At 39.5% G+C, this 23,407-nt stretch overlaps 1 protein-coding gene across 4 annotated transcripts; it reads right to left on the bottom strand.

The window, feature by feature from the left end:
• Nucleotides 1-423: 423 nt before the first annotated feature.
• Nucleotides 424-23,304, bottom strand: abhd18 (abhydrolase domain containing 18). 4 transcript variants are annotated; one of them, XM_064344164.1, is made up of 14 exons: nucleotides 23,107-23,304; nucleotides 22,923-23,000; nucleotides 18,964-19,070; nucleotides 16,616-16,700; nucleotides 15,939-16,039; nucleotides 15,363-15,438; nucleotides 13,947-14,031; nucleotides 13,303-13,330; nucleotides 12,151-12,289; nucleotides 11,672-11,761; nucleotides 11,200-11,301; nucleotides 8,614-8,986; nucleotides 3,486-3,648; nucleotides 424-2,763 (listed from the first exon to the last, which is right to left on the bottom strand). In XM_064344164.1, the coding sequence occupies exons 3-14, from the start codon at nucleotides 19,053-19,055 to the stop codon at nucleotides 2,706-2,708; spliced, it is 1,392 nt and encodes a 463-aa protein (XP_064200234.1). In that variant the 5' UTR covers nucleotides 19,056-19,070; nucleotides 22,923-23,000; nucleotides 23,107-23,304; the 3' UTR covers nucleotides 424-2,705. The 4 variants fall into 4 exon arrangements, with proteins under 4 accessions (XP_064200234.1, XP_064200233.1, XP_064200236.1 ...); XM_064344163.1 differs by lacking the exon at nucleotides 22,923-23,000 and having other exon boundaries at nucleotides 23,107-23,303; XM_064344166.1 differs by lacking the exons at nucleotides 22,923-23,000; nucleotides 23,107-23,304 and adding an exon at nucleotides 22,126-22,914.
• Nucleotides 23,305-23,407: the final 103 nt, after the last annotated feature.

The following is a 23,407-nucleotide window of genomic DNA, read 5'->3' as shown; positions in this document are numbered from 1 at the left end:
TTTCTTAAGGTCAGAGTGTTATTAAGATCATTACAAGTCCTCCAGTTGTACAAGTAATACAGGCTACAGAGATGTCTGATGGACAACCAACAGACAGCAGAGTGAAAAAGTAGAGAAAGGGGCACAGCCCAAGATGCATTATGGCTCCTGGTCTGTATGATGCAATCTGTTATGGAATTTCCTGAATTACAAATGAAATGATAATTACATAAATACAGTTTTTTTTTTCTTCTATGTTTCGTGTGCTTTATTAACATGTTATGCAAGTGGAATGCTACAATTACACTATGTAGTTTCAGAAGTAATAATGACATTCAAAGGTAAATTTCTCACTGCAATTTTAGAATCACCAATTAAATAAGCAACCTTTTGTTTAACAATATTGTCAAAATAAAAGTAATTTACACAAAAGTGAGTACACAGTCAGTGGACTATACTTTTAATTGAAAAAATATTAAAATGGACACATTAAATTCTTAATTTTTGTACTACATAAAATAGATGACACTTCCACAGCATATCACTTGTTTTCATTTCACTTAGCCAAATTATTCACAAGTCATCAAAAAAAAACAAAAAAAAAACATTTTTTTTTAATACAAGAAAACTGGCTCCTAAAAGGCATTCATGCTTTTCAGCCTTTTAAAGACGGGGAGATACACTTTGCCGTTTACCAACTGATGTACAATCAGTGCTAGTGTTTTTCATGAAGAGCGACTCTCTTCAGGTGTCTCACTGGAGACCGTTCTTTATATCTTACAATATCATTCCTTCCAACTTAAACCCAAACTGACCAAATTCATGGAACTGCTTAAACACAGCTTTATGAATAATTAGAAATTCAAATACTGCTTGACATGATTCCAAAACCAATTTTTAAAGAATGAAGAAAAAAAAAGAACACTTCAGTTGCATCTTTCAAAGCCAAAACAATTAGTGTACATCTCAAACAAAAGGGTGATTATGTTCTACTCTTGTAGCTGTTTCTACTGACAAAATACCATCTCTTATGAAAAAGGTTTTTAAATAGTTGCACACATTACTGAACAAAGTGTGTCTGCTACGTTCAATCCAAAAAAGAATAATTCTGTGGACATTTGAGGAAAAACTTTAGATGGCCTGAGGATTACAATAGCAATCAATGGTGATCATGTGATCTTAATTCACATAGGTTGTTCTCATTTTCATTAACAATAAAAAGTGCAAATTACTTGACATAAAATATTACCTCACAAAGATAAATAGTGCCAGTTCACTTTTGGAAGAACTTAAATGAGTTACACTATGTACTAGTACCATTATTTCAGTTCTGTATTTTCAAAGTTAAATTAACATTTCATTTGTGGTGGTGGGGGTCAGTAACCTTTCTACCAAGCATGATACTTGATGATCTTTACAAGCATCTTGCAAAACATATCCCATAATTCCTAGCAGCACTGTAAAATTTGCCTGTTTGCATAGTTTTCAGAAACAGGTACATTTTGTATTCAGAGTGCTGCGCTGATCCCACTGTGTGAGTGCAAAGGCTGTCTGAAATTAAGTTTTAAAAAATCAGTGAGGTGATTGGGTCAAGAAATATCAGAATAACAACTTGCTATTCATGTTAGCATAACAGTGGTAAACAAAGCAAGGCAGGCTGACTTAGCCCAGCCTGCCCGTGGGCAGACCCAGCCATTTCAGTGCACAACAGACACTCAGCCATAGTCTGCTGATGACATAGCAAAGGCTAGATCTTCAACATACATGTGCTTGTAGCAAGCTGCTGTACAGACTGAGAAACTTACAGTAAGTCCGTGTGCTTTCAATCATTGACAAGTGTAAATCAATCATGCCCTGAGAAACACTCAGACTAGATTAAATCCAATTAAATCCATGCCATTCATGGACCCTCAGTCTGCCAATTTGTCTTTATCCCCTTTTATACAAGTACACAGAAATATACAGAAGTTCTTAATAATAACATTGGCACACATTGGTAGGTCCCTCAATCACAACATCCCAGCAGAGCAACAGGAATACATGCACTACATAAAGACTGACAGATTTCAGATGCACCTCGGTTTAATAATATAACCGGACATGGATTCCAAATGGACATCCCAAATTCAAAATTGTTGTCAGATTTGCTTCATTGAGTTTCTGCAGCCCAGTTTGATGTAGTATGTGCAAGTTTAATTCAGTACCCTAACTTCAGTTGGGAAGGAAGGGAGGGAGTACATAACATTGTAAAAAAATGCACAAAGCCAGGTAAAACAATGAACTAAATAACTTCAGCAACTTATTGATTATGAAAAAGTATTTGCATATGGGTTTGACCACCGGGAACAGCAGAATAATACCACCCCCCAGCTTAGGAAATACCTGCTGTCAGGTACATCAAATGAAAGGCAACACGAATGAAGGTAAGGAAGCTGGATTGTAGACTAGGCAATGAGCCAAGTGAATAAGCACTAAATTACTTTCAAACTGAAACATATTTGATTCAAATACATTTCATATTGTCATTTTTTCCCAAAACACCAGTACTCTGATTCAAATAGCACCATATTCTTATTTGAGGGCAGGAGCAATCATACATTTAGGCTGTCATACAGCTGGTTGCCAGCTTGGTGTGATTGAAGTCTGATCCCTCCCATTTCCAGTGCACTGCCGACCAGAGAATGACTGCATCTGCTGCTTTAAATGCTGCGGTTTTTTCCAGTTATTCAGCTGGGGATTTTGTATTTTTGAATAAACTGGTCAAAGGCGTCGTAAATGGCCTGCCTGCAACACACATATGAGATTATAGGTAAATTAAACAAAAAACAGGGGGGGGGGGCATGAGGGGTTTTTCGAAGAGAAGGACTGTTTGCAAGAAAGAAATGTTGGTATCAATGACTGACCCCTCAACTGAAACAGGATGGCCAGGTCACAGTCAGCTAAGAAGGACCTAAGAGAGCCTGCAGAGTGATGGCAAGAGCAAAATGTGGAGGCTTAAAAGAACTTCCCAAGATCCAAAGTCCTCCCCCTTGTTCAGCCTGGATGTTCACCCAACATCTGAAGCTCAGACTGGATAAGAGGGAGCACTTCTTTCTCCTGGCAAAGTCCATGAGGATGAATACTCCAATCACAATTAATGGCTCTGTCATGTTTCCATGTCGGTCTGCCAAGAACCTTGGTGTGAAAGACCTGCAGATTCTACCACATGCAGGAGGCCAATCAGCTACTGATCCATGCCCTGGTAATTTCATGTCAATCAGCTGGAACTACTTCATCAGCCCATGCAGACCACTCTGACTGGTCCAGAATCCAGCTGCATGCCTGTCCTTCACCTTACATTCTCAACATTCAATAAATCTGAGGGTCACACCAATGTTGATTCTATTTCATACAAAATGACTTTCCATTACCAGTACTCCATGCTACTTCAAGGCAAGGCAATTATTTGCTGAGGCTGCTGTGACAGATTAGCTGAAGCCCTGTTTCTTTCTCCAGAGAATGCTCACCTGAACAGGCCCTGTTTGAAGAGATAGGCGCTGATGTGACCCCCGTTCAGGAAGCGGACCTCACAGCCTGGCCAAATCTCCTGCAGGCTACGCACCCCAGTACGAGGAATATAGGCATCTTCCTTTGCCTGTACCACAATTATCAGACTGGGGTCCACAGGCACTGCCACACAGAGGAAGGGAGAATTCATTTCACTTACCAATTCTTGTTGCATTTTAGTTTTGAAAACATTAAAATGAAAGATATTTGATATTGAGTATGGATTTGTTGCATTCACTTCAAAACACACCATTTTGTTTTTGATGTTTGTTTCTGTAAATTGATAATAGACAATAAATCAAGAATTCAATCTACTGCAGTTTATGGCAATGAAGAGTGTAGTCCTTTAGACTAGAGTTACATGAAATTCTAATACCTCTGGTGGACTATTGCACCAAAACGTTATGACACATACAATCTCATTACATAAATTTCTGACAACGTTAGTTGCACATGATGTAATCGGAAGGTACAACCGCGTTATAGATTGCTCCCACAAAAAGCTAACTTGTGATAACCGCATCCGTTTCCTTGCTTAAATGTGTTCCCTTGGCCCTGTTAGACTGTTGTCTATAGAATGAGCTTTTAAATAATTTAAATTCTTATTTTTTTTTTACATCTAAATAAAAAAATGCTAGAAAGTCACATGCCCGGCAAGCTCACCTTATTTATAGCCAATAACTGACTGATATATTCTGAAAGTATAAAGTATTTGGTTATCCTGTTAGTAGATTATAAACACAACAATGAAAACATTTCCTAAAGAAAATGTTTAGCCTATACAGAATAACAGCAGGCTTTCCAGTCTTGCCTGTTGGGCAAGTAAGAATTAGGTAAAAATTACTTTTGGAATTCTTCTTTTTTTAAACAGTATTTGCCCTCCCTTAATGTTGGTACCCTGAAAGCAGAATACAAGTAACTTTAAGTGTAACTCAACTAACTTATCCAACATGTAAAATATATTTTATTTGGCTTAAATTGTTACTTATTATCAAACATACCAAAATCCAATAACATAAAACAAATCTACTGAAAAGCAAAGCAATGTGATGCAACTTTATTCAAAATACATAACTCACAATTAAATTAAAATCTGGTGGTCTAATTTGGATGACAGGTATCATATCCGATCCACCAAGTTATGCCTTGGTGGATGGCATAACAACAATACATATACGTCTGAATTTAGGCACTTTTAAAGGTTTCCCACAAAATAACAACAATATGATTTCAGCAACAAGTCATAAAGACACATGGGAATACCAGAAACTTAAGTTATTTTATGCTGCTTATTTTCTTGTCCTTCTGAATTTGCCTCCCATCCACAATAATTAATTCTCCTCATTGGACAATATCTACTTCAACCTAAAGCCACACACTTCAACCAATGACAACTGTTCATTTTTCAGAGTAGCCAAACATTGGGATGGCAGGTATGCCATCCCGCCAAGTTACGCACCGAGAGTTTGGCACTTTTCAGGGTTCCCCACAGAAATAACCACAACAGCCACAGACACTCAGCCCTAAAAACATGAAATTCTGTACATTCTCACCCCATTTCAACAGACACTCATTTTATAAACACCTTCACATGTCCACACAATAAAGCCCCAAACTAAGGGGATTTTGCGTTTTCTCCTTCTCATTCTTATTTTTCTTGCCGCCTATCCCATTAACAACATGTCTCCCCATTGGACATTTTACCGACAGCAGCCAAATCTTCACCTACACGACCCAATCAAAAACTCGCATACATACGCAAAATACCCATACCTTTTTACTCTGAAACATTTCCAGTTTAAACCGCTGGTCTGCCTGTGGCCTAGTGGGCAAGGTTACAGTCTTGGGAACATGGGGTCGTAGGTTCAAGCCCAGCTAGGAACATGTTTCTTTAACCTGCTTTTACCCTCACTAATAATTGTCTACTACTTCTAAATTATTGCTTTTGCACCATATCTACCCGCCGTTCACCGAACGTATACAGTTATGACATACCATCTGCACGTTCAGTTATTAACCGGCTGCAAAGCCATATGGATTCAACGGGAGCTCTTCTGTGCTTACTGGCCTGTGTTCTTCTTTAAAACCATGGACAGGTTTGCTAATGATATTTCACGCATTGCATAGCTATGTCATGGTGCTGCACTAACAAAGTCACAGACAGGTAAACCTCCGGTTGAAGGACTGAATCCCGCCTCGCCCTCAGGCAGATCATTTCCTCTTTTACACTAACGTTTTCTTACGCTTATATTTGCTTTACCAAAACTCACTCATGGCCACCCATATGCATTTCATGACGGCAAATGTATTCCTGTGCCATTTCTACTAACTATATTTCTTCACTTGGCTACCGTACAAAACCTTCTTATCAGCAAACGCCACGTTTCTACATTCATGTTACCTCGCCCTGTTCTCTATCTAGCCACATACAAACAATTATTACGCATGTACTTTCTGCAACTCCCCATTAAAACATTACATTTAAAATCATGACTCACTCATAATTATAACTACTACTACTGAACATGAGAAAAGCACATCAGTGCAATAGATTTCACATGTTACTTAACCCTCCACTTTAACGACTAATGCTTTATACAGACTGTTATATATACCGTTCGGTAAGGAAACTAAGCTCGCTCATGGTCACTTCATTTACTTCGCTCTATAGTCTGTGATCATGTCAACCTTCACCTACATGCCCATTCTGCTAAAAACAATTTCATCATTTCTCCTAATCCTAATTTCTCTCACACTGTTGTTATTTTCTCATATGCAAAGCCTGCTGGGACATATGCGTCTGCTCCTATTCTCCACTATCAAGTTTTCCGGTTCTAGCTTAGCAAAACAGCGAAGAGGATTCCTACCTGCAGATAAGCCTATCAAAATGCCTTATAAACCTTACAAACACTAAAAGTGCATCTCCACGAAATAACAGACAACAGAGCAGGACAGAAGGGTACACAAGTTGCGACCTAGGGAGCTCTAATTCTACAGCCTTGCTGATTCTTTTGTCAATCAAGGCTCGTTGGATGGCCGTCAAATCCGTGAGTACATACACTGGCCATATTTCACCTGCGTTTCTCATGCGTTTACACTTACGCCATCGGCCCCTTTGTCACAGCCACGGTTTTACATATATAGCAAACCGAAACTCCTAAACGGTACACGCTCATCAGACTGTACAAATTCACACAAGGACAACCATAATCCACAACCGTTTCTTACAGGGTCACTTCGCATTTCCCACTCTCATAATAAAACGCTTTGCAAAAAGAAATGATATCTAATAAAAAACACGTTTTCAACGTACAAAAATGCCAAGTTACTCAAAAGTATTGATATCAAAATGACGTCAAGTTACGGTACTACAAACAATATAGGCTATCTTGCCTCACCGAAATTAAATAAGATGTATTCCAAAGCAATGCTACCCAATATTTCCTCAGTTCTTTAAAGTCACTTGGCCCTGTGTGTATAAGCATGCACTACATGGATAGGCCAAACATATGTGTGGATGGCTGTCTCACAGTCAAGATTGATTGAATAGGCGTGTATATGTCCAATTTGTATTGGTATGTATGTATTTCGCTGCCCAGCCTTTCTGTTGTGTGAATGATAGTATGTGTCTTGGTATAAGTGTGTGTTCGTAAATGTGAATGTAACATGCTGCGAGGGAAATGTCCCCATGGGGATAAAGAAGTTCTCTATGTATGAATGTACAATATGTATTTTACATGCAGTATTTATTGTATGTAGCAAATATACAATCACTTGTACATTTACTCAAATTCAGTTCAGAAGCAAGTATAAACATGTTTTCTGGAGAAATATGCTTCCTGTAGTTACTCACCAGCAGTTTTCTACATGAATTTCAATGTGTTCCATGAGGCAATTCGAAATATTTGACACTTTGATCTGACACAAAGTTTGCATGACATTGTAAAATGGTAAGGTTAGAAAACACAGGGCCAAGTGACTTGAAAGAATTGAGGAAATATTGGGTAGCATTGCTTTGGAATACATCTTATTTAATTTCGGTGAGGCAAGATAGCCTATATTGTTTGTAGTACTGTAACTTGGCGTCGTTTTGATATCAATACTTTTAATGGCAGGCCTGGATTTTGGCAGTCTGAATGAATGAGTTATAGACGGTGTATGTCTTGTATGTGTGAGTAACTTGACATTTTTGTATGTTGAAAACGTGTTTTTTATGAGATATAAGTTACAGTACATAGCCAATATTACTAAACTAGTCTAAAGCACAAAAATATGAATAAGTAAAAACTATCAATGACACTTTTTCCTCTTTTTTCTGCTGCTGGTCGTACTGCTCACTTGCTAGGGCTACTGGAAGCTGAAAGAAGAATGCTGGAGCTTATACAGAGATCAGCATTTTTATTTTTTTACAATTTAGCATGTAAACTCTGCCTCATTTTGTTCTGTGGCCAATTCATACTTTTGAACTGAAAAGATACCGGTTTGCCATTTGGAAAATTACCTATGTCCTCCAAACTGAAAAGCTACCATGGTAAATAGCAATCATTATAAAATCAGGCAAAACAGCTTCCTACCTTATGGTAGTTCACTTATAATGCTAGTTAACTAGCCTGACAGCCAACTTTTCTGATTCTCACACATGAAAATCATTACTAACATGCTGTATGTCCAATCAATAAACAAACACAGCATGGCATCATCTCAACTTTACTCACAAACATTAGCATCAACCATATACCTGATGCTACATCAACCCAACAGGACAGCGCATGCATGACATAAATCTTTTAGGTAAGCTACGTTTTCAAAATCCTCTTGTGAAAGTAGTTTACAAATGCTTAACAGCTTTACTAGCATTAGCGCTTATTCAGTGATTAATTCGGCTTTCAACAAAACTAATTATTTTTGCTATTAACAGTTTGCATTTTTTGAATATTTAATAAATGTTTTGACTGAGTCAAAATCCTTCTTTGATACAGTGTTTCATTGTTGCATGCATACAGTTTAAAAAAAATAAAAAAAATTTATTACTTCATCCTGGTTATTCCTACATCCCATATACTTACAAGTGGGTTTTATGGTAGCTACCTGAAAAGTTGGCGATGTGTGTGCACTCATCCATAACACCCTTCATGAAGCCCAACGACTCGCGCTGCAGGGTTCTCCGGCTCCCGTCCTCCTGGGTGATGTTCTTGGCATTCAGCATTTCCATATGGGGGGCACTGCTGCTCACCGCCGAAAGAATCCGGTCTAGCCCATTATGGTTTCCACCAATTAGCAGCTTGCGGCCATTGGATGTTCGGCCCACCTGAGAGCTCATGACTGATGCACCCATGCTCAGTTTCTCCTGTTCTGAATGGTTCAGCGTCAAGAGGTCAGAGGTGAAATCCAGATCCGAGAGGGAGTCAAAGCTTCTGGGTGAGTTCTTCACAAAATCCTGGCCCATCCTGAATGAATCGGTCTGAAAAAAATGAAAGTACTAATCGATCTACTCTAGCCAATTCCTTCAGAATAAGTAAATCATAGAAGCCTTGATGTAACTGTCAGTGTACATACAAAGTTTCATAAAGCCGGGCACCCACCGCACGCGTGGCGAAAGCGGCATGTAAGCAGCACGGCGCGGCACGTCCTGTGTCTACACGGGTTCAGTTTGTGTCGCGCAAAGGCTTGGTTAAAGCTCTATATTCCTAGTAGCTCTCACAGTCTGCAGTGGGATTACATTGTGTATTTCACGTTTGTTCACGACCGTTGATTATGGGTAAGTGAATACTTGGGGAGAGACCTTTTTCAGTTTGTTAATATTTTGTTAACTTATGTAAATACGTGAGAAAGTAAACGCTTTAAAGAATTACCATAAGCTTAAATCGCAACGCAGCCTACATAATAATGAATCTCAAACTGTATTAATTTATTTGCTTGGTTAACAAGCGTGCCAACTTTATGAAGAATATGTAATGATCATAATAATAATAAATAATCCGTAATCAACCATTGGGAATTCCCGTGTCGCCTTTTTATTCGTGTCAAAACATTTAAATGATCAGATTTAGTAAAATCAGCTAATCATCAAAAAGACAGCGTAACAGCTTAAACGTGAAGGGATATGAACACCACAACCCCATGAACACTGGAAGCTTTGAAGTACAAGTGCAATAAAGGCTTGCTTACAACTTCATTTATAAAATAGGTGCACTGTCATTGTCATTTTTGAAGCTCTGTGGATTATCTTATTTTTATTAACAAGCCCTTTTTGAAAGCACGGCGAACGAAGATATCGGAGAAGTCAAATAGGCTGAGCAATGTTTGGTTAAAAACTACCTTCCAACACTTCGAGCTAACAAACCGCTGCTCAGTGCATTCACTTCTACATCATTCAATAGGCTACGTCTTTCCGTGGTGTATTTTCAAATTTATTTTGCCTTTTTCCCAGGTTCCAGTTTTAATTTTTTTTTTCTGCAAGGACAATACAAAAAGGAAAAGGCTTGTATTTTTTATCTGCTTATAAAATATCTGGTTTTATCTTGTTCTCCACTACTGCAAGAGGGAACTAGGTAATATAAGGATGAAATATAAATCAGAGCATGTATACCTAGCATTTTAGAGCATATTTCTGTGTATAAACAGGTTATCATGACGCGCAGCAAGCCGAAAAATAGAACAGAAGCGAAAAACTACGCTTCAGTTCGCTTGTGTCGCACAAGTTTCGCAGCCGGTTCACGCCGCGTTTGCGGCTGGTGCAGAGGACGTCGCCCGCTGCCGTTGTAATAACAGTACTTCAACTAGGCTTCACTTACGCACGTCGTGCGCTCGCGGCCGCTACGCATGCGGTGGGTGTCCGGCTTAACTTTGCGTCCAACTGTTTTGGAATTATTAGTATTTTTGTGAAAACCCACGCCCACGCCAATTTCATTGGTTCGTAATTTGCCAGTTAATGACAGTTTCACCACAAAAACTAGTCAGACACAATAAAAGGTAAGGTAGACTTATATTCAGTTTTTTGAAAGGTAAGGTAACCTTGCGATTCCTTAATCTAACTGTCAGCTATTTCTTACATCAGGAAATTCCTTCTCCATACAGTATGTGGGTGTTCAGAGGTGATATTTCTCTAGCAGCCAGACAGCACAGGTAAGACACCTGCAAGTGGATCTGGCGACATCTGTGGTGACTGGTGGTCACAAAAGTTCATTTTCACATTCCAAATACCATTTCCATTCGAAATGAAGCTATAGGAGCACATAGAGTTCTTATATTTCTTTCAAGATAATCCAGCAGTAGCGTATTTTGGAGGAAGAAGACTGCCTTGAGACAATCAACAATTCCGACTGACATGGAAATACTCAGCAACATATCAAACCAGATTTTAAAGATGCTTTTTGGATTTTAGATGCTTGCTCTTTCACATTCGGCATTCAAGTCCCTGTGCGTGTTGTCATATCTGAATACTTGGCAGAATTACCCCACCGAACACCACCAATGGAAAATAGCACAGAGAGAAACAATTTCAGAATGCAAACACATGGAATCGACATTGCTACAAATATGCCAGCGTGTAAATGTATCACATAATGCATTTTTTAATATGAAAAAATGAAGGATTGCCACTTTAAATAGCCTGTGATTCTCACAGAAAATGGATAACCATAATTGCAACTTCCTGACTGTTTGAAGACTTACCCCACAGTACTCCAGCATCCTGGTAATTTCCTCTTCATAAACAGAGTATGTGGCGTACTGCTTCTCCAGTTCCCTCCAGTTCACAGCTTTGCTTAACACTCCCTGAAACCAACCCATCAATCCTTCACATCATTATTAGGAGTTAAAATCCAGTAGCCTCAATTTTCTTCCCCCATTTCCAGTCATGCTGCAATGAACACTTTCATAATATTGAACACTCCGCACTTTTAGTTAAGATGTGTCCAAAATATTCAAATGCATGGCATATTGCTTTAATCAGGGAAATGATGTGCTGATGGTACTCTTGCATAACCAACTAAACAGAGGATTAGATTAATAGAGGAACTACTAACCAGAGCCTCAATTTACAGATAGGCTAATAAAGGAAATTAATCAGAACTTAATTTGTGACATGCTCACAAAAGCAAAGATGTGACAAGACAAATTCAGAGACAGACAAGTAAAATCTTACGGTGGTAAACACGCTGGATGCTGTGGACCAGGAGAGGCAGGGCACCAGTGGGATTGGCTTAGGCCAGTTTGTGACTGCTAAAGATGCCATCTGAACAGATGATACAAAACACTGTCTTCTCAAGCTCCAAAATAACAACAACACTCAATCAATGAGCCAATCACAATCATTCAGTCAATACAGTAACTTTATTCAGTCAACTAGGCTATTTCATCCACTAACTAAACCACCAATCAAACAAACTCTCAATCATCCAATCAACCACTCAAACAGTCAATAACTGTTTCATATGCATCATATACAGTTTGACTGATGTTGATTGATGTCTCCTTGATGGCTCATCATGCCCATTGAGCCAAATGTATCAATCAGTTCAAATACCTTGAAGATCATCAAACCTATATTGCCTCTGCACAGAAAAAAAATTCAAGCAGTCTGTACCAAGGCGCTTGACACTGAAGGAGGCTGCAATGACTCACATGCCCTCCCATTGAGATGCCAGTCATGCCGAGGGGCCAGTAGCCCTCCCTCTCCAGCCAGTGCAGTAGGACAGCTGACTCCAGGATCAGAGCCCCGCCCATCACAAACAGGTCCGACACGTTTTTCAGACACGAGCGCCTTCAAACACAACAACAAATTCATCATACCACAGCCACACCCATGTATAACCCCATATCAAAAATAACAGAAACGGAAAATAAAAATGCAATTTAAATTAAGGCGGCTATCCTTAATTTTTCCAGTTTTGGTGGATTTCGCAATACCTGTGGAGACCAGTTTGCATACTCTAAATACCAGAGTTCCATTTGAAACAAAGCTATTCGGCCAACTTTGAGCACATTGAGTGCTTATATTTCTTAAAGATAATCCAGCGGTAGCATATATTGGAGAAAGGAGACTGCCTTGAGACAACCAACAATGTCATCTGACATAGTAATATTGAGCAACATCCATCGATCCATCAATTATCTATATCCGCTTTTCCTGGGCAGGGTCACGGGGGGTGCAGGAGCCTATCCCAGTGTGCATTGGGCGAGAGGCAGGAATGCACCCTGGACAGGCCGCCAATCTATCGCAGGGCACTCTCACCATTCACTCATACACTCATACCTATGGGCAATTTAGAGTCTCCAATTAGCCTACTTGTATATCTTTGGACTGTGGGAGGAAACCAGAGTACCCGGAGGAAACCCACACAAACATGGGGAGAACATGCAAACTCCACACAGAAAGGCCCCAAGCCGAGATTCGACCCCACGACCACGACCTTCTTGCTGTGAGGTGACAGTGCTACCCACTGCACCACCGTGCCGCCCTATTGAGCAACAAATCAAACCTAATTTTAAAGATGCTTTTTGGTTTTTAGGCACTTGCTCTTTCACATTTGTGCATAATACTGCAATACTGTGGAATTGTTGCGACACCACCAGTGGAAAATAGCATATAGAGGATGCAGTTACAGAATGCACATTGAATCGATATTGCTACAAAAATGCCACAGTGAAAAGGTATCAAACATGAAAAAATGGGAGATTGGCACTTTAAATGAACATAAAATTGATAATATTTTCATGAAGCCCAAAGAGGTTATCTGAAGAAGACATGACAGTACAAAGTTAAATAGCACTTACTTTTGGTCTTTAGGTTTTCTGTATCCATGTACAATTGAACGTTAAGGAGTGTAGGTCTTAGTAGTAAATGTTCAAACAGCACCGTGCCCAACCATGTTACCAATCTGCAGAATTAAGTAAATAACCAGCCCCTTTCAGTATATGCAAGTTAAAAAAAAAACACAAATAAAACAACAGGGACAGCTTTCATTTAATAAAGTCCATTTCATATACAGACACAATTGTTTGTGCTCAATTGCATCTCAAGTAGGTTGTATGCCTTTATTGATATCTATAGATGGGGTCTACGCAAAAGCTCAGTTGTGAAAATGAAAGGCCTTGCACTGTATTGTTGCTTCCTGTTACTGTATTTATTTGTGGGTTACCACACAGGACTCGCAAACACATGTTTGCATGCAGTCACTCATGGGATTTTGGGGTGGGCCCATGAGTGTTGACAAAATTCTGTCCTATTTGGGAAACAAAATGAAGTGACAAAGATGAAATTAAGATGAGCGTTTTCACTGTGAAGGACACAGTACACAGGGTGTGAACGGGAATGTGAATACATGCATATTCTCTATGTGTGATGTTGACACACTGAATAATATAGCATGACTGAGACTCCGTGCATATTCTTTAGATGAAGTATTCTCAAAGGATATAGTAAGGATTTTCCAGCAACAGGGAGGCCATCCCTGTCTCCTTTATCATTGGTCGAGCCATAAGCGTCCGCCTCCTCCAGAAAAACTATATTGGAAACAACAAAACTGCTCACCAGAACAAATAGACAGCACAATACTGCTCACCCACAACACCTACAGCAGAAACAGAAAGCGCAATACAAACAACTCACACATACAACATCAAATTAGAACTACTGACTAATCACATTCTAGTAACAGCTGAAATGTCACTGAAATTGGGATGGCAGGTATGCCATCCAGCCAAGTTATACCTTGGTGAGGTGGCATGCCCCATACCTATACAGCACTGAGAGTTTGGCACTTTTCAGGGTTCCCTACAGAAATAACTGTAATGACCACACACTCTCATCACTTAAACATAAATTTCTGTACCTTCTGACCCAATTTCAGCAGATAGAATTCACAAGCAACTTCACACATCCACACAATAAAGCCCCAAACTAAGGGTATTTTTGTACGCTGAAAACGTGTTTTTCATCACATTACAATATACTCAGCACCGTAAATGTTTGTAATGAAATAAACAGATTCTGAATTATTGTCATCATTTAAAAATGTTTTTACCAAACGTGTTATATTATCTTTTCTCCCAAGATTGTCCAGTCAAATTCTTAGCCTTGGTCAAACGTATTCTTAGGACAATCCAACTGCTGCAATGTCCAATACAGAAAGGTATCAACAAGTGCAAACTTTCCATCAAAATGTGATCGGCTAACAGCTAACAGTTCTTTTCATTCAGCTATCCACCAGCTAAGCAGCAGAGTCATTGCATTGCAACTGCCTGATTAAATGAGCTGGATCACCCAGTGGAGCACTATAACTGCCAGGATTTGATTTTAGACTGTAGAACACAACACACAGACACCCCCTGTTACAAGAGGACAAGTCACCTAGCAGCCTTGTTCATGCCATCAATTTAATCCATTGACAACTCAGAATTCATGGACGCACTCAAATTAGCGTTGAATGAGCTCTGCACCTCATTTGAAAGAGATGTCACTGGGCAGAGGTATTTCATTCATGCTTTGTCCAACTAGAGAACGCCACCATTTGTATGCTGGCGGCCCAATGGCACCAGCGCACTAAACAGACAGAGTGGAAAAAGTCTTGCTGCCAAGAGTCACAGGAAGAAAGTTTCTCTTCAAGGCTGAAAGGGAAAGAGGCTGCAAGTGTCAAGATGAAGCACAGAAAGCCACATAGCAAGGAGGGACAGAGAGAGAAGGACAGGTAAGAGAGGTGCGTGCTTGTATGTGTGAGAGAGGGAAAGACAGAAACAGAGACAGAGATGTTCTAGTGAGAGAGTTGTTGTTAGACAGAGGACTCTGCAGGTTATGGGGTGGGGAGGTGCTTGATGTCAGCGTTCTAAGAACTCACATGATCCCCAGTGCCAGCTAGATGAATGCACACTGGCTTGTACTTCTTCCATCTCTTAGGCACTAAAAACTGGAACCTTGATGCCAAACACAAAGAAAAGAAAATTTGTATTAGCAACTGCTATAACATTTATACAATCCACTGCTAATTGAACAAAAGACAGAAAACAAGACAGAAGACAAAAGCTTGATAAATCTGACACAGATTTGCAAACTAATAAGGAAAATTGATTCATGTGGCCTCTGCAGTAGTGACAGGAATATTATCTATTCTTTTGATAACAGAATATTCAGCATTCAAAATTCAGCATCAAATATTCAGGCTCATCTGTTTTGTGGTTGTTTCAAACAATTATGGTGGCAGTTTCTTTGTTTCTTTCCCCTAAAATAAAAGGCAAAATGTAATTCCAGGCTATAATCCATTTCCGAATTATCCAAAACCTCAAATATGAGCTTGGCTAATGAGCCAGCTAATTCAGAGGACACTTAAAGGAACCAATCAGTTGACTGGGCCTTGAAGGCAAATGTCAGCTGAGCCAGGCTCAGCACGTTCCATGCAAAAAAAGCTGTTCCTTACCTTGCTTTCACTGACTCTGAAGGCAAGATGCCAGGAACAATATGTTCCAGGGGTGAGATAAAATGGCCATTTAGGATTTTACAGTCGGTTTGCTCCTCTACCTATCAAGGAAATAAAATACATTAATAGAACAGGCAACTTTTCAAACTTCTCCCTCCACAGTATCCACACATTACACTGTGGACAGATAAGTATCTTACGTAGTGACCGGTCTATTTTAAATTCATCTTTCTAATATCAGAACATCTTACAAGTATACAGGATTCAAAAAGATAGAAGGAAACCTAATATGTAAGATCTGTGTCCATCATGGCTACATTTTAGATCAGTGGTGTCCAATCTTATCAAAAAAGACCAGATATAGGGGCAGGTTTTTGATGATTGAACTAATGAACTAATCATAGCCTTCAAGTAAGACCTTGATAAGTACAATCAGGTGTCTAAGTGCTGGGCAAAAACAAAAATCGACTTGACTGGGGTAGACACAAGCCTGGATCATAGGTCTTCATGTTATAATTTTTCTGCACAAGTAACACAAGACATGCATCATCAGGACAAACAGTAGGCTCCTAAATGACATCATCAAATCTACAAAGCAGAGTAAAAATTCTAGGAAGACTGAGGGGAGAACATGTGCAAAACATTTCAATCACAGGTTGTGAGATAGAATATTGTACCTTTTCTATGAAAACTGGATAGTCCCGGGGAACCAAGTCCTTACACTTCTCTCTGTTCCCAATAATCTTCCGGAACTCAAATATTCTGAGTTGACAAAATTAAAAGCAATGAGAGATTACCAATACACAAACGTGACATCATCAGTAATTTACACAGACAGCACAACATGCTTTTGCTCGCTCAGCTAAAGCATGCCAGAATATTTTAGCAGCCACTTACATCAGAGGTTAGGTGGATAAAATGGATGTTAAGCAAAGTTGGAAAGCAGCCCTACTGAATAATGAAATGGCTCCAGCACCTCAGCTCATACATTTTGAAGTAATACAGGAGACGACCAATTTCCAAGAACATCAAGAAAAAACTCACAACCATCAGCTGTGCAATGGCTGATAAACCTGAAACAGCCATTCCTGAAAGATTGGGACAACCATAATGCCCTCTACCAGACTAACAGAAATGCAATGCAGTCCACAAGTATTTGGACAATGGCACAATTTTTGTCATTTTGACTCTGTACTCCAGTACAGTGGATTTGAAATGAAACAATGAAAATCAGGTTAAAGTGCAGACTACCTTCAAATTAAAGCTGACATTCTCATTCATATTAGGTGACTCGTGTAGAAATTGCATTTTTTATACATAGGTCCCCCACTAGGGGACCAAAAGTAATCAAACAAATTAACATAATCTTAAAGTTGCCATATTTAGTACTTGGTTGCAAATTGTTTGCATTTGATGACTGCCTGAAAACTGCGACCCATAGACATCCCTGGTGATGGTCTACCAAGCCTGTACTGCAGCCATCTTCAGTTCCTGTTTATTTTGGGGCTTACTGCCTTCAGTCTTCAACAGGTGAAATACGTGTTCAATTGGACTTAAGCCAGTGACTGATTTAGCCATTCAAGAACATTTCAAATTTAATCGTACTGAAAAACTCCTTGATTGCTTGGGCCCATTTTCTTCCTGCAAGACAAAGCGCTGTCCAATTAGTTTTAAGGCATTCGGTTGGATATGAGCAGATAAGATTTCAGTACATTCGTGGACACCTTTATGGACACTCTTGCCAGAGGCTGCCAAAGTTTGTAGAGAACTCCTAAAGTGTGGCTGCAAAACTGAGCCCCTCTGTTCGCGAAAGTCTTGATGCCGTGATGCTGGGTTATCTTGCACAGCATTATGCCAATGTGCTGGAATATGTGAATTGGCACACATGTGAGTCACTACTAGATTATGTCCCTCAAATGAGATCTTATACTGCATGTTAGAAGCTTTTTATTTGTTATTACCTGACGACAAATGTTAGCAACCTTGAGATTGAAATGAGTCCACTTTGGCTCATTTTAGCTCACTTTTCTAAGAGTTTTTGGGGGCACCCCTTTTAGGATATATTCGGATCACTCAATGTACGTACCAAATTATATGCTTTTATGAGGTCCTTTCTGTGCCTCATGTCAATTGCTAACTGTTTAGGCGACCATTTTGAACTTCTTCAATAGCTTTGAACATTTTTTTTGAGCACCCCTTCTAGGATGTCTTGGGGTCGCCCAAGAAACGTGTGTGCCAAATTTTATGCTTTCATGAGGTCCTTTAGGTACCCTTTGAGTCAGCTGCCAACTATATAGGTGACCATTTTGATTTTCTTCAATAATTCACTTCCTGTTTAAGATATTTTTGGGAACCCTTTCTAGGAACCCTTTCTAGGATGTCTTGGGGTCACCCAAGGGACATGTGTGCCAAATTTCATGCTTTTATGAGGTTCTTTAGGTGTCTTTTGAGGCAACTGCCAACTGTTCAGGCGGAAATTCTGAATTTCTTCAATAACTCACTTCCTGTTTAAGATTTGTTTGGGCACCCCTTCTAGGATGTCTTATGATCACCCAAGGGACATATGTACCAAATTTCATGCTTCTATCCGCTGTGTAACAAGTTGGCCATTTTTGGAGCTTAATTCCCCTGACTATTTTGGTTCTCCTCAAATGGGGGAACTGTCATTTCAACAAGGCTCACTTGAAATAGATACCCTCAAATTAAAGCTGATATTCTTCCCTTTAACATCATATTCATTGTTTTATTTCAAATCCAATATGCTGCAATACAAAGTCAAAACAATCAAAATCGTGTCACTGTCCAAATATGTATGGACTGCACTGTGTGAAAGCATTTCTAGTGATAGAGCATGGGCATCAGCTCAACAAACCATATTAATGATCTATCTTTTACCACATTAATTTTTGAAGCCATGTGCACACACAATAAAATAATCCTCCCTTGACATTTACATGAATATACCATTCCAACTAGTGCAATAGCATCTTTGGGGCATGACTGCTCTGTCCCAGATTGCTTGTACCGTTTGAGGTCTTCCGGCTTTCCCCATCCCTGGATGAAGAGTTTGGTGAGGAGAAGCCGTCTGTAGAAAACATCCAGCCGACTCACACCCATCAGAGAGCACTCCACCTGCAGAGATAAACAATCAGCTCAACAGAACAGCTTAGCACCTTTCACCTAAATGTCAGGCCTGCGCGACCCTCGCCCCAGCAGGCACATATATGCACTTTACACCCAAGGTCATAGCTACAGTTAAGGAATAAACCAGGGGCTCCTTTATAAGGAACAATCACAAAATTATGAGAGTTTGATTAAACTCAATTATATCTTACCTGAGGTCTCCGAGTCTCACTCTGTATCAGTACGCACCAGAAATGGGAGGTTCCACCAAGATATTTAAACAGATAAGGATGAGTGAGAGGAGACTTGAGATAAGGCTTTTTTGTCCAAATTATTTGTTTTAAACTGTAACCAAGGTTTACAGAGAGAGCTCTGCGTTAGCGCGCTGGGCTCTATTAGAGGGCTTGGTGATCTATTGTTTTCAGAGATCTTGGTGGTCTGCTGTTTTATAGAGGGCTTGGCGTTGGCTCTCTGTGGTCTGCAGAATCATTTTGATTTGATTCTATAAATATAAAACTCAAGTGGTCTTCCTGAGTGGGCACTTGAATAGAACATTTGCGTAAGGGAAATGCAATATTTATTGCTGGCAAATCAGCGTATTTGTCTGGTTAGCTTTTAAAACAAATAAACATCTCTTAATTTGAATTGATGTTGTAATTTTCAAGTTTAAGTTATAGAGTGAATTTAAAATTCAATTCATATTGGTTGCATTTCTGAACCACTTGCCTTGCTTGCTACCAACACAATGAGTTGTTTGGAGAACAAAAGGAAATTTTGTAGCACTAGTGTTACGAGATTGCTGCTTGAGGCTAAAGAGAGAAAAATTGAAAAGCAAATGCTAAAGGATGGGGTTTGAGCTGATGTGGGGTGTGACATGACAATGTAAATGGATGAATGAAGAAACAAATGATCAAGAGAAAATGAAAGTATGATGCTATGTTGTGCATGCAATGGGTTGTTGGTGGGTTTAGCATTATACATTATAGCATTATAGGTGGAAGCTTCAAGCTGCAGATTTCCTGTTAAGCCTAGATAATGATATTGGAAGTAGTATTCTTAGGAAAAAGAAAATGAATCCATAGCTGTGCTCTACTGCACAAGTGGAAGTTATTATAAAGCTGTTAAACCCAGGGACTGTCACTGAATTTGATCTGTTATGGGACTGTTCATTAATTGAGTGTACATTTCAGATTATTCTGATTTGGCCTAGCTTTTCAGTGAAGCAACCTACTGCAGGCACACTGACGTGGACAGTGGAAATGAATTAATAATTCATTGCAGCAGTGAAAACTGCCCTGGCTTTCTCCACAGCTCTGAAACACTCCGACTCAACCAGTCATTTCCATCTTTGGACTCAAGTGGGTACAAACACATACAATGCTGTGCTTGGACTAGCACAAACTGATGGCCAGATGAGAATAGTGGGATACTATTCTTCATTGATGCCAGAAAACATGAAGTCAAATTGTCTGATGAAATACCATTGCGACATCTGATAACCTAGTGAACCCCGCCACAGGACTGGTGGATCAAGGTAATATGCCATGACTTCTATGAAAGCATCATACTGTAGAAAGGACACTGTCAGCAGAACCACTGGATGGCGCTGTGACACTGTTCATCAACGGAAGCAGCAATGAGAATGACTGCCCTAAGACTGTATGGACAGTCATAAGTGATGGAGAAGAAAGATGGATTCACAATGATGAACAAAGAGTTCATGGAAGGTGGGTCTGTGCGGGTGGCTGAACTTTGTGCTAGGCGGGACGCTATACAAATAGTTAACAAATTGCACAAGAATCTGACCCCAACAGTTTACAACCGAGAAACAAGAATAAGAGTGTTAAGTTAACATTTTTGAGCCATGGGTTCCATCTGCAGATTTCCAATGCTTTTTTCCCCATAGGGATTTTCAATTTCTGAGGTTCTGTAGTTTGCCATGCATGCCGCCAGCTGCACTCCAGACAACTCAGAAAGCTGGAATATCCAACCTCAAACAAGGAAAAGTGCAATGGAACGCCACTTGATGTCCGAGTCCCAAATAGCAAACTCAGGTGTAATTCAACAACCATGCCTTCAGCGAGAGTGTCATATGACATCACGCAAACATGACGGCATGCATGTCAACCTACATCATGAATGGTAAACAATCATCTTAAGACAACTGGAAAAGATTAAAGTACACCCTTGAGAAAAGTGTCCTACATGGCATGATAATAAAACATGCTTTGCTCACAGAAACAGGAGTGTAACCACACGATTCATCACTAACAAGCATCAGCTTCTCCGGTTCAGACATTGTATTGCTTAAATGGCAGCTTTCCGAGCTCCGGTCACTGGAACTCTTTGCGGTCAGAAAAATCAGGTCGGAACTTCCCATATTCAATTTTGTTTGGAACGCAGTATAACCACAATAACAGTTTTTGATGCAGAGTGCATTGAGGCATTTTAAGGAACACTGATGTGGTTCTCAAGAAGGCTGATTTGTCCCCTGGCATAAAGCTGTTATTGAGTGATATTTTTGCAGATCTGTGTATGTGTGTGCAAAGATTCATTATCACATTGATGCACGATTGCCCCAAAACTGTAAACTACACATGGGTGTGCCTTAGAAGGTACAAAGGGGGGGCTGGTGAAACAGAAAATTATAGAACTACTCAGAAATACTGTCAATTGAGTAGTTAACCATTCACTAAATAGCATTATTAGACAAATAAGTGGTTAGCTGTTTAATGATTAAGCTTTGATTGCGCTGAGATATGTTATACAGTTTAGGTATAGATATATATATTATAGACTTACTATAGTAGGCCGGTGATTGGATTGGGTTAAGAAGTTTCAGAATTGTCTCCATAGTCTGTGACCCTGAGCCATCTCTGCCCTCCCTCTTTATCTATGTGATATGACCAAGTTGTTTACTGTATAAAAGGGTGTTGTGATGTCTGGGCAAGCACACTTCCATGACCAGGTCTTACGAAATACAACCTTTTTATGATTTATGATATTTTAGGTTTTCCTGTTTAATGAGAGTTTGATAGTTTGATTAAACTCAAGTTTATCTTACCAAGAGATATCTTGAGTCCCACTCTGGATCAGTTGCACAACCTGTCTGTATAAATTCTAAATGAAAAAAAAACGAAAAACTACAAATCGCTTGTTGACATGCCGGACGGATACGAGGACCATAAAACTATGATAAATGCCAAAAATTAACAGCGTTGCCACGAACAAAGCCCCGGGGCAAACAATTGATAAATGAGAAAAATTGCTAGTTAATATACACAATTTACCTTGCCGCAACTAATAATGAATAAATCGAAACTCTTAATTGCCCTACAGTTTATTTAAAATGAGACTTCTCATTCTAGATCTCCTAAACATTACACTTGATACATGATATTTAAAGTAAGCCTAAAGGAATCACACCAAATGTATTCATAAACTCCAGAATTATGGGACTGAAGCCACTGTCACATAATTAAGGGAAGTAAATATGTACCGTTGCGTTCAAGGAGCTTGCATATACTGCAGGCCTACTCCCTCTTGACAACCAATTACTAAATTCACATTGCCGCAAAATAGGCTTACACCCAATTCAACCCAATCCATAGAGGTCAATAGTCGTATGGTCTTCATAGGAGTTTTGTCAGGTCTAAGGTTGTGGAAGTTTGTTCAAAAAATCACTCAATGCCATTACGCGTGTGTAGGTGAAACGTCCTAAAAAGCGACAACTTTTTGATACCGCGTTCCCGTAATATCACGTGATATACCGTCGCCATTATCCACGAACGTTATACTTTACTATCTACTACAATCATCAGCTCAGGAGTCAGTTAACTTACTGTCATTTTGCTAACTTACGTTTTTGATGTTTTCTTAAATGAAAAACCCAGATGAAGTGGTGATATCAAACAACAGAGAACCACATCTTCAACGAAACTAAATCCCGTTATAAAGAGAAGAGATACGTGCACAATTTAACTGAAAGTCAATCAATGACATGTCGCTAAACTAGCAAGGTAGCTACCAGTAGCTAGACACTTACTTAGGGCAGCAAGGTTGCTAGGCTCCGCATTCGACAGTTATTTGCATACATTTGTTTAAATTCCCGTACTTCACAGTTAACTTGCCATCTGAATGCTTAATTTGGACAACGGCGTTACACCCTACACTATTCGCTACACCCTCGGTGGAAAACGAAAGCTACTATCATGTTATTCATCCTAGCCAGTTTGACCCCGGTTGAATAAAACAACGGGCCAATTGTCGACGGGGCCATAGTTCAAGATCGTACGTCACGAGCTAGTTGGTTTTATTTGCGTTGAGTGTATTTCCTTTTCGCTGAC

Source organism: Anguilla rostrata, chromosome 7 (genome assembly GCF_018555375.3).
Source record: "Anguilla rostrata isolate EN2019 chromosome 7, ASM1855537v3, whole genome shotgun sequence".
Taxonomy (NCBI): Eukaryota; Metazoa; Chordata; class Actinopteri; order Anguilliformes; family Anguillidae; genus Anguilla; species Anguilla rostrata.
Note: the sequence above shows the minus strand (reverse complement) of the source record. Positions and strands in the feature narration are given on the sequence as shown.

Bases quoted from the DNA above. Each gene is read 5' to 3' on its own strand.
- abhd18 (XM_064344164.1), bottom strand. From the start codon at position 19,055: ATGGGTGTGAGTCGGCTGGATGTTTTCTACAGACGGCTTCTCCTCACC. The intron at 16,040-16,615 runs GTACAATATTCT...TTTCCTTGATAG, and splicing joins ATCCAGTTTTCATAGAAAAG to GTAGAGGAGCAAACCGACTG. The intron at 14,032-15,362 runs GTGAGTTCTTAG...TTTCCAATATAG, and splicing joins TAGCTGGCACTGGGGATCAT to TTTTTCTGGAGGAGGCGGAC.